The 12,258-nt window shown below is 40.8% G+C and overlaps 1 protein-coding gene across 1 annotated transcript; it reads right to left on the bottom strand.

Moving 5' to 3' along the window:
• Nucleotides 1–1,038: 1,038 nt before the first annotated feature.
• On the bottom strand, nucleotides 1,039–7,951 carry LOC131129220 (cytochrome P450 3A40-like). The gene is made up of 13 exons (XM_058072527.2): nucleotides 7,640–7,951; nucleotides 7,465–7,558; nucleotides 5,788–5,840; nucleotides 5,604–5,703; nucleotides 4,302–4,415; nucleotides 4,146–4,234; nucleotides 3,910–4,058; nucleotides 3,472–3,599; nucleotides 3,311–3,386; nucleotides 3,084–3,244; nucleotides 2,145–2,371; nucleotides 1,919–2,081; nucleotides 1,039–1,303 (listed from the first exon to the last, which is right to left on the bottom strand). The coding sequence occupies exons 1-13, from the start codon at nucleotides 7,702–7,704 to the stop codon at nucleotides 1,226–1,228; spliced, it is 1,497 nt and encodes a 498-aa protein (XP_057928510.2). The 5' UTR covers nucleotides 7,705–7,951; the 3' UTR covers nucleotides 1,039–1,225.
• Nucleotides 7,952–12,258: the final 4,307 nt, after the last annotated feature.

Raw genomic sequence — 12,258 nt, 5'->3', positions numbered from 1 at the left:
AAATATATTTTTTGAAAATGTATGTACACAATAAATAATGAGCAAATTATTTTAAATATTTTTAAAGAATATTTTAAAATATAGAAATATATTTTTAATTGAATTAATTTTATGAAACATTATTTTTTCACATTTTGAAAATGTAAAAATATTTTGTAATTAAAAAAAATACTTTCAATGTATTCATTCATTCATTTTCTACCGCTTTTCCTCACGAGGGGTGCGGGGGTTGCTGGAGCCTATTCCAGATAACGTCTAAAATTATTGGCCAAAATATATTTTTTGAAAATATATGTACACAATAAATAATGAGCAAATTATTTTAAAGAATATTTTAAAAAATATTGAAATATATTTTTAAATATAATTTATTTTAAATAAGATCTACTTCTTTCTTCTTTCTTAAATTCTGAAACCACTTCAATATAGCCAACATTTACATTCCAAACCAACAGAAGCATTATAATTCCCAGCATATAGACACCACTCAATGTGTCATATGGATGGCCCAATGGCTGCTTAAAAGCAGAAGTGGAAAATATGTAAGTATATAAACCCATCCAGATAAAATAAGAATAGCATGGAAGTTGTCACTGACACCAGATGGGCAGCTATATAATAATAATCCTCATGGTACAGTATCTATACTGTGTGTGTGCGGTAAAGGCAAGAGATTGTGAGGCAGTTGTAAGAGGAGAAAGTGTAAACTTTGGCCTTCGTCCAATCACAGCCCTCAGAACATGTGGTGTGTTCAAACCAAGCTGGTTGGCCAACCTTTTTTTTTTCTTGTTATCGGTCTTCTGTTTATAAACATGGAAAGTACAAGACGGCTGAAAAACACGGACAATGGATCACACATACACACACACACACGTGCGCGCGCTTGTCATGACATAGAATCTCCACAGGAGGGTGCTGTGTTTCCTGGATCTGTTGTTGATTCAGCTTGTGGGAGTGTGCTGCTTCCATATTCAATTTTCTGTCGTTTCCACCGAGGAAATCATTAAAAGTGAAATTATCCGTTCCAGAGTCAAACTGTGACCACTATACAAGTTTTATTGAGTCTAGATGGAATGTTTTAACATCCTTAACTGTCATACAAGTGTTAAAAATGTTATCTTTGTCCATGTGGGCAAAAAAAAGAAAGTGAAATAGCAGCACAATACCTGTAAAGACTTGTCTGCTCTTAATTCATGAACACACATGATTCTCTGTAGGTGACTCGTTACGACCGTGGCTCCAGTTTCAGCATGAGCGGTCGCTTTGGTGCCAACAGACCCTGATTATCCAACTCGATGGGGATCTGGCGGGGAAGGAAGTGTGCAGAGATACGGCAAGTCAACAACAACGCGTGGGGGATAGCTTGTTGCGTCCACTGAAAAGTTGCATTTACAATAACCATTAATATTATTATTACCTCTCAGATAATTATCTTTTGTCATCAAAGTTCAACTTGGTAATGTTATGACCTACAGTATGAAGGTTCATATGTTTCTTCATGAACAATGTTTTTTTTAGGCGCTGAATTTATGTAACTGAATTATTTTGTGAAGTGTTATTTTTGGGCACTGACTTTTTATAACCTGAATTTGAAAACACGATACTTGAGCAAACTGAACATTCGTTTGGCCTAGCAATTTTTATTATTTGATGTTTATTTTATTTTTAAATCAGTTCACCAAACTGAAACCCAATAATGATCGGACATCCCTCCAAAAAATGATGTTACATAAATCCAGAGCGAGGAATTTCTGTCGATAATTATCTGCCCAATATCAGCATAAAAATTCAATATTGGTTGATATTGGTATTGGATTTTTTTTCCCAATAATGTAAACCGATGTTGGTACACTGGTCACTAGGTGACAGTAATGTGCTGTACTGTAAACTTCAAATAAACAAAAGCTTGTCCTCTCACCTCAGTCTCCTCGCAAACGGAGAAGCTGTACCTCTGCAAGATCTCCACCAAGGCCAGCTTCATGGTCACTAGAGCAAAGCGCATCCCGATGCAGTTCCGAGGTCCCACTCCGAAAGGCATGTACGTGTACGGGTCGATGGACTCTTTGTTTTCCTTGCTGAACCTGATCACAGGCATTGATTGGGAAGCACCCAAGACAAGAAGAAAATATCTCCTCGTACGCTACCTTTCCGGTTTGAACTTCTCTGGTTCGGGCCACAACTCGGGGTCGCGGTGCAGGGGCCAGGTGGGCACCATCACCACCATGCCTTTGGGGATGACAAGGCCGTTTAGCTCCACAGTTGCCTTGGCGACACGGTCCACACGTGGGAGGATGGGGTACAGGCGGAGAGACTCGCTAATGACGCAGTCCAGGTAGTCCATCTGCATCAGCTCCTGGTACTGGACCTCAGCCTGCTCTCAACACACATACACAGGTAAACATATCAACACTTTGCTAAGTGCTAATTCTCCCTGCTCATTTGTAATGAACCCATGGGTTGGGGGAGGCATCCTGGGAGTCCCCCCTGGTGGGGCGCCCATGATAGATATGCTTTTTTTGTACAGTGCATATCTCTATAATGACACAACTAAACTACACACCACCTGGGGCAGCAGGTGGGGTGGCCGGCTTTTAGGTAGAGGACTGGGCCCTTCCAACTTCCTTGCTCTCGTCCGTATGCCACCCCCCTGAGATTAACCGCACCATAGACAATTCAGATCCATTATCCACCAACCAGGAAGTAGCCTGTCCTCTGCCCCTGGTGGGCATCTGGGGCCTGAGCAGTGGTGGGTCACGTTTCACCTGCACCGTGTGGACATGCAAACATCTACAGTATATCCAAAGGCATGGGTGGTTGCCCCCCCCTTCTTTGGTGTCGCTAATGGTCTCGCCCTTTGGATATGATTTCACTATAGACATTCAACATCCAAGAACCAGGAAGTGGCCTACCACCTATATATGGGTGGACATGTAGGGCCTGGGGGCGTGGCCAGGGTCTACTGGCAGTGGTGGGGCACCCATGATTGGACTTCTAGTCCCAGTTTCAGCTGCACTGTGTGGACATGGACCAATCTACAGCAACATACATACGTACACACCTGTGTAAGGGCGGAGTTGGGTTACCTTGTTTGGGAAGGTGGCGTCCACCTCCTCCTGCAGCCGCTTCATGACGTGAGGGTTTGTGGCCAGGTTGTACGCCAGGAAGCCCAGAGTGCTGCTGCTGGTCTCGTAGCCCGCAAAGATGAAGATCACAGCCTGAGAGAGCATCTCGTGGTCGCTCAGACCTGCAACGAGGAATTCAAATAAGATTAGCCTCAGACTACGCAACCCAGTACCCCTCACCGTTGCACCTTTATCCATATCTGCTCCAGGGGTGTTGTTGTTCTTCTGGGAGTCAATCATCAGCTGTAGGAAGTCCACACGACTCTGAGGACCACCAAATAACACTCATGGTAAAAAAAAAAAAAAAAACCCAGCGACTCCACTTGTCAGCGTGTTCTAGAAGACGCACCCTTTGCTCGCTGTTCTCACGGTTAGATTTGATCTTCTGCAGCGCCGCGAAGAAGAACTCTAAAACGGAGGACGGGAAAATGGAAACCTCGAACTTCTCGAAGACGGGAGCCAGGAAAGGGAAGAAGGCTGAGGAGAGGAGGACCATCAAGCGTCAGCTCATACGTTCACTAAGATAAAAATAACAGCCAACAGAAGCTTTCCCTTAACAGAACTTATCTGGCTCACAGCCACGCCCATATAAGGAAGTCCGCCCCTCTGTGACATCACAAAAGGGCAGTTTTACCACGCCTTTTGAAAGCCAGCGTTTTGAGCCATCCCAAATTTCTTTGAGGGCTCTTTATCTGAAACTTTGGCATGGTTGGCATGGTTTAACACCAGAATCCAACATTCTGGCGTTGACCGCAACAACACGAGTCAAAGATCCTCTAATGTTTACCTAAGGCCATGAAGAGAGGGTGGAAAAAGTCAAACTTGAGCATCTTCTTGATGTTGGTGACAAAAGGATCTGAGGGGTTGCTGAGGGAGTCGATGTCCACACTGAAGGAGGTGCTGGTCACCACGTCCATGCTGTAAGGTCCAAAGAACCTGAGCAGGAGCAAACATCACAACTTGTTACCGTCAAGAAGACAAAGTGTTTTATTTGAAACCATGGACGAGGCAAGGCGCTCTCACTCCTTCACGTCCAGAGCTTCGTTCTTGTCGGCCTTCTTCTTCATGCTTCTGACCAGGTTGGCCGAGTGGCGCTTCATGATGCCAAACATCTGCAACAGGACACCGTCCGGTCAAACACAAACACACACACACACACACACAGCGCTAGCGGCGTACCTCTTTTAGTCGTCCCGAGGTGAAGGAAGGCGAGAGGATGCTGCGGATCCTCCTCCAGTTCTCGTCCTCAGCGATGGACACGGCGTCATACAGCGCCCCGTTCAGGCGTATGTTCTACAACACAGTTTGGATGTTTCTGAAGTGGACTAAAAATAATGCTTCTCTTCGTGTTAACATTGCCTCTTCTCTTTCTGGTCGGCTTCAGATCTACTCAGTGGTTACGTGAATCTGGACCATTTTGTGTTCACATTCAATTGAAAGATAATCCAGATCTCTTTTGGATCCACTTCTGTTCTGATGGTTCTTCAGTCCATCCAAGGCAAAACCAAGTGAACCTAGATCACTTTCAGTTCACATCGAGTGATGTGGACCAGAATGTGAATCAGGCTGTCTGGTCATTTCTGGTCCACTTCAGATCTGATCCGGGAAAGGTCAATCTGCACCATTTTGTATTCATATTACAGGATAAAATTAAAGATAATCCAGATCCTTGGATCCACTTCAGTTCTGATTGAGCGTCAGTCAATACAAGAGAATTTGAGCTACTGTTTGTTCATATTCAGTTGAAAGAGAATCCAGATCTCTTTCAGATCCACTTCCGATCTGATGGAGCGTCAGTCCATACAAGGCAAAAGCACAGGAACCTGGACCACTTTGTGTTGACATTGTCTGATGTGGACTAAAAGGACCCTGATTCTTGCAGCCCAAGTCTTTGTGAAAGAGGTCCACTTACTGGTCCAGGCAAAGTGAATCTGGACCACTTTGTGTTCACATTGCAGGACCAGATCTGTTTTGGATTCACGTCAGTTTTGACAGTGCCTCAGTTCATCCAAGGCATAAACAAGTTGTATGATGTGGACCAAAAGGTGAACCAGCAGAAAAGGGTCTCAAGTCACTTTCCAAGTTCTTGTAAAAGAGGTCTACTTTCTGGTACTTTCAGATTTGATGCAGGCAAAGTGAATCCAACTTTGTGTTCACATTGCAGGATGAATTCAACTAGAATCCAGATCTTTCTCCAAAAGATGTTTACATATAGTCCCTAAAAAAGAAAATGGACTCAGGGTGGATCAAAAGGTGAAGCAGCAAAAACAGGACTCTGGTCACTGTCCAAGGTCTTGTGGAAGAGGTTTCCGGTCCACTTCACACCTAATCCAGGCAAAGTGAGTCTGGACCACTTTGTGTTCACAGTGCAGGATCTAGATCTGTTTTGGATCCACTTCAGATCTCATGAAGCCTCAGTCAAAAGAGTAAAGGCACTTAGTGAGAGTGTGCGTGTGTGTGTGTGTGCGTGCGTGTGCTTACTCTGCGATTGGTGAAGAGAGAGTAACACTCCTTAATCATAACGGTCTTGATCATGGCGGGATCCGTGATGCACAGAACGGGCTGCCGGGCGTCGTAGATGCTAAACGTGGAGGCAAAAGGTGGGACTTGAGTGCGTTTACAAGCAAACTAAAGACCGTAGCGACGTGTCGAAAGTCAAACACACCCCCACGTGTTGCCGTATTTCTTGAAGCATTTCTCGTCAAACTCGGTAATACTCTGCAAAACAAAAAGATTTGAGTGTTGAAGGGACATTTTGAGGTACAATGACATCATTCCACACTCTATATTCCACACTCTTACTTATTGTGTGGAAATATGGCCTAATAACTATAAAAGCAATCTTCACTCGCCAAATGTACTGCAAAAAAGGCCAGTAAGGATAATTCATAATGCTGCCTACAGAGAACATACTAACTCCTTATTTCTAAAATCACAAATACTTCGACTTGCTGATATAGTTCATCTTCAAACAGCTAAAATAATACATAAGGCTAAAAATAACCAATTAGCTAAAAATGTCTAAAGATGTTTGCTAAATACAAGGATGAAGAGTCTTGAACCAGTCATGATGTGTTATATATATCACTATATTGACACTTACTATGGTATAATTTTTTATAATTTTTAACTATTATTTTTAATTTAATTAAAAATTTATTGAATTTATATTTTTGTATTAATTTATGTATTATTTTTTTATTTTTATTAAATTTAATTTAAATTATTTTTTATTTAATTTAATTAAAAACTTTAATTATATTAGGAAGTGAACAAATGTAACAGTTGCTGATTGTAAAAGTACCAGATGGAGGGGTAGGATTTAATAAGCTTTGCTTCTTCCTACTCCTTTTGGACATGTGGAACTGTGAACTGATTATGTGATGCATTCAATTGTAATCTGATGCATGTTCAAATGAAATAAAACCATTTCCATTGCCATTAAGTAGCAGGAAGTTGAAATATTCAATAAAAATGATGTTGTATCACTATATCTGTACGAAGATGAACGTTGGATTGGTGGTAGAAAAAAAGAGCAAAGAGTGAAGTTGATACTAATGATACTTGATGATGCTAACAACGCTACTCACGAAGCTCACGTGCAGTGTATTTATAACTTTCTGAGCATTTTTGCCAAGTTGCATCCTTTCCTTTTCCAGGATGTGTCCGTGGCTGGAAACGCTCTTCACCCCGTAGTCATACCAAACATCCCAAGCTCCACCCTTTCCTACTTGATGGAAGGATTCTACAATAGTTGTAAGGCACCTTGAAATTCCCACTGGAAGAATTCTATTCTATGGCTTGATGAGGGAACTTTGCTCTGGTTGGTTCAATGCCTCACCCGTCTTTGGAATTGTATGTAATGCAAGGTCATACAGTCCAAAACCTGTTGATTATATCATCATGGTCTTTGATCTCTGAGATATATTACTAATCTACTTCATGTTATTCAACCGCCAATCATACCTGACATGGCATTTTGTTTCAATTCATGTCAGATTTGAATACATATCGGCAAAAAATATACTTTTTATTATATTTTAAGCTTATTTATTCATTCATACCTGACCATACTTAACCTTTGCGTCATTTTTCTTCTCCTTCATGAAAAGTATATAATGTGTGTATTTCAATAATGTAAATATCAGTCAGATCTGAGCTATATTACTTCACAGGAAAAATAATTCAATATGGCTCTTTATCAATCTGCAAATTGGTTTCAAAGTGGTTGGCAATAAGAAAACTTATAGATATGAATAAAATAAATACTTTCAATACATTATAATTGAAAATGTATGGAATATAATATAAAATCTGTTTTATCCATCTGAATTTGTCCGACCTTCTTATAGGCCAGCATGGTTCCAAAGAAGGGCACCGGCGTTGGACCCGGGACGCCTAAATTGTGGAAGGTCTTGTAGGGCCAGAGGGTGTAGCTGAAGCAAACAAGCACAGGAGAACATCTCGTCAATGCTGACATACATGCAATACATGAAAAGTACACAACAAGTACTCACATGATGAAGAGCGTGAGCAGGACCACCAGGAGGGTCCAAGTCCATGGTGACAAGTCTAAGCCCATCTTGGGATGCAGTCTGGGTGACAGCGAGGGCGTCTCAGGACGTCGACCTTTTATACTTGGTGTGTGTCGGAGTGTGCTGTTGTTGTTTCAGTGTGTGAGGGTTCAACCAATCAGGCGACAGCAGGCCAATGATTGATAGAGGCTGGATAAAAGCTGGTCTACCATTTTCAGGAAATGCCTTCCGTCACATGATCCTTAGGCTTGATGGTATCCCTTCAGACGGCAGCCAAGCCAGTTTCAGGTCCATTCAGCTTTGTTGTTGGGATGCGGGCGTGTCCAGTCTTGCACCACGGCGGCGGTGAACTTGCTACTTGTGCAAACGTTTCACATTTTTGTGTTGTTTCTAGTTTTGTCCTTTGCTTATCTGTTAAAAAAACACTTCTATTATAATAACCCTACCTGCATGATCCTTGCATGCAGTGAAAGAGAGCTATGCTTTTTACCTTTCCACTTTCTCATGCACCCCAAATCATTATTTTATTCACTTTATTTGTCGGCAACGCTTTTTCTTCAAATAGCTCCAAATATACTTGATTGACTATTTTACCATCTTTAATGTCAAAAGTGTTGCAAAGTGAGAGGAAGTTTCATTACTGTTTTGAAGGAGTAACTCTTGTATTTGAATAACGGCCACCAGAGGGCGGCATTGCGCTGTGAGCTCAGCCCCCCCCAGCAGGGTACGTCTGAGGGACGACTAAGACCGAAATATACATACACTCGAAATATTCATATTAATAAATGGAACATACAAAAAGAACATAAAAAATGAAATAAATAAGAATAAATATAATTAATGATAAATAAATAGGAGCCTGCACAGCAGCAAGTGGTTAGCATGCAAGCCACACAGCTTGGAGACCAGAGTTCGATGCCATTACATGGCATCTCTGTGTGGAGTTTGGATGTTTTTTCCAGGTACTCCGACTTCCTCCCACATTCCAAAAACATGCTAGGTTAATTGGCGACTCCAAATTGTCCTTAGGTATAAATGTGAGTGTGAATGGTTGTTTGTCTATATGTGCCCTGTGATTGGCTGGCCACCAGTCCAGGGTGTACCCTGCCTCTCGCCTGAAGACAGCTGGGATAGGCTCCAGCATGGATAAGCGGTAGAAAATGAATGAATGACATATAAATGAATAGGTTAGAATAAATGAACATATTAAATACAAACATATTATGGATACATGTAAATACTTGAAATAAATACTGGAGTTAAAAAAAGAAATAGAAAATAAAATAAAGTACAGTTAATAAAAAGAAATAAAAATGTTTTTAAAAAATCAAGCTAAAATGTCATAAGAGTCAATGAATAATTTATGACAAAAATAAAATAAAAACAAAGAATATTTATGTGATGTGTATTTGATATATAGAATGTGTAAGTCTTCAACCATTCCCACTCACATTCATACCTATGGACAATTTGGAGTCCCCAATTAACCTAGCATGTTTTTGGAATGTGGGAGGAAACCGGAGTACCCAGAGAAACCCCACACATGCATAGGGAGAACATGCAAATACACAAGCGGGGAATCGAATCTGGGTCCTCTATATCTGTGTGGCCTGCGCGCAAACCACACACAACCATCCACCCATCATAATAATATGTGTCATAATAATAATGATAATGTGGCCAGTTGATTCATTATAGAGTTCCATTCATGGTAAGGACTGACGGAGATGAGGGATAAGATTAAATAGATCCTGGACCTGAGGCAGGATCCGTGGTAACTCATGTCACAACGTATCTCACTTTCCCCGAACCCACCTTTATGCAAGCGGCTCATGGATAAACCAGGATAACCTTGGCCCCATTTTTTAAAAGGAATCCGCTTGGATTGAACAGATGGATTCGTGTTTTTCCAAAAAAAATAAACAGATGAGATAATCAGATTAGATCGCGTAATCCAAATCTTCAGTTTCAGAACTTTATATTAGGATTGGCATCACTTGGATCCAAAACATCTGGATTAAATGATCCCATCGGGGGGGGATTCAGTGTGGATTTCAGGCCCAAAATGTATAGAAACATTTGGATCATGCAGTATGACCTACGTATATGATATAGAATAGAATAGAATGCCTTTATTTATATATCCTACGTATATATTCAATCACTTTCCAGCGTAGCCTTACAGTAAAGTACAATAAGGCCTCATAAAAGAAGATCCAGTATTCACACAGGCAGGGATATGCAGGTTTGGACTTTTTTTTTCTCTTAATAACATAAAGTTTCATTGAAAAACGGAATTTTGTGTTGAGTTGTGTTGTCATTGATGAATATGTGGGTTTGTTTGATGATCTGTGACAAGCATGTAAAAAGATAATGAATAAGGGATGGGGGCAGACAGTGTAATTCATGGAAAAGACGTACTGCGTAGCAAGAACCGTCGGCTGTCAATCATGAGCTGCTGGAATGCGACACAAGCGTTATTCATGGAAGAATGCCATGCAAGAACTGAGCTGGAAGGACTCTAGACACATGTTGCCATATATATATATTTATATATATATATATATATATATTTGGCAAGTCATACGGATGGAGAACCAGACGGTGCCTTTGGCGGCAATTTCTTCAATGCAAGAGTCCAATGAATTGTATTTTCTCAAAGGCAATTCATCCGTCCATACATTTTCAATGCCGCTTATTATATATACACAAAAATATTCATATTAAAAAATGCAATAAGATTACAAAAAGAACATTAAAAAATGTAACAAAAGTAAATAAATAAGAATAAATATAATTAATGATAAATAAATAGGTGGCTGCACAGCGGTTTAAGTGGTTGGCATGCAGGTCACACAGCGAGGAGACCAGAGTTCGATGCCATTACATGGCATCTCTGTGTGGAGTTTGCATGTTTTCTCCGGGTACTCCAACTTCCTCCCACATTCCAAAAACATGCTAGGTTAATTGGCGACTCCAAAGGTATGAATGTGAGTGTGAATGGTTGTTTGTCTATATGTGCCCTGTGATTGGCTGGCCACCAGTCCAGGGTGTACCCCGCCTCTCGTCTGAAGACAGCTGGAATAGGCTCCAGCATGCCTGTGACCCTTGTGGGGATAAGCAGTAGAAAATGAATGAATTAAGTGAACATATTAAATACAAACATATTATGGATACATGTAAATACTTGAAATAAATACTGGAGTTAAAAAAACGAAATAGAAAATAAAAACAAAGTACAGTTAATAAAAAGAAATAAAAATGTTTAAAAAATCAAGCTAAAATGTCATAAGAGTCATTCATCCGTCCATCCATTTTCAATGCCGCTTATTGTCAGTAGGGTCATGGGGTATATGCTGGAGCCCATCCCAGCTGATTTCAGGTGAGAGGCGGGGTACACCCTGGACTGGTCTCCCATCCATTCGCAGGGCAAATGTCCGTTATTATTACGATCTTATTTTATTCCTGCAATGACCCATGCTTCACAATATGACATGGATGTCAGATATTGAAATGTTCTTCCAACAAAATGTCAACAGAAGTTTCAAGTACACAAGTAAGGATTGTGCACCATTAAGCCCGGTTTTATATCTACTAGTCGTCCTATCTTCCAGGGAGATAAAAACATGTGAATCCCTGGCTTCGGGGTGTTTGTGTTATCACTTTCAGTTTACTGCTTGGGGCGGGGCTGATAATCAACACACATGCATGTCGATAAGCCTGGTGCAGTTACATTTCACATACTTTAATAATAGCAAATAATAGTAGTCTTGTGCGAGCTTCCATAAATTCAGTAAAAACTACAAGCACCTTGAAGAATAGTCGGAATGGACGATACCAATAATTGTCTGCTTCTTTGTTAGTTTTATGTCAATTTTTTTAGATTTAACTGTAGTTTGTGCACACCTGGAAGTAAGAACGACTAAAAAAAAAAAAGCTGGATTTGACAAACTGAACTGCAGACTTGTCCTAATATATCATGACACCGACACCATGAACACAACATGAAAAATAGCGGTGCCTCAGAAGTACAAAGCGGCCCTCCAAGGGGTTTACTATCTGACAAAAGCAATCTTGTATGATGCATGATGGATTCGCACATACTTTCCGTGCCAGCTGTTATTGATCTTTTCAACATTTTACATCGAAACTGAAGCCGACAACATGACATGCAGTGCTATTGTGGTGCGTTTGAGATGCCGAAATACTCAGATGTAATCTGTAGCTTGTACAAAAAAAAAAAGCCATGCTAACAACACATAATGCCAACATGCACGATGCAAAAAATATGTTGAGAAGGTCGAGAAGGAGATAGCCGATAATAGATAGTCGACTGTTTCATAGTTCATATTGTTGTTGCAGGCATTTGGAAATAACATTCATTCATTTTCTACCGCTTATCCTCACAAGGTGCTGGAGCCTATCCCAGACTGTCTTCGGGCGAGAGGTGGGGTAAACCCTGGACTGGTGCCCAGCCAATCACAGGGCACATATAGACAAACAACCATTCACACTCACATTCATACCTATGGACAATTTGGAGTCGCCAATTAACCTAGCATGTTTTTGGCCGAGGATGGGATTGAACTCGGGTCTCCTAG

Source organism: Doryrhamphus excisus, linkage group LG9 (genome assembly GCF_037039965.1).
Source record: "Doryrhamphus excisus strain RoL-2023G ecotype Guam linkage group LG9, RoL_Dexc_Guam_v1.1, whole genome shotgun sequence".
Taxonomy (NCBI): domain Eukaryota; kingdom Metazoa; phylum Chordata; class Actinopteri; order Syngnathiformes; family Syngnathidae; genus Doryrhamphus; species Doryrhamphus excisus.
This window is presented reverse-complemented; position numbering and strand designations above follow the sequence as displayed.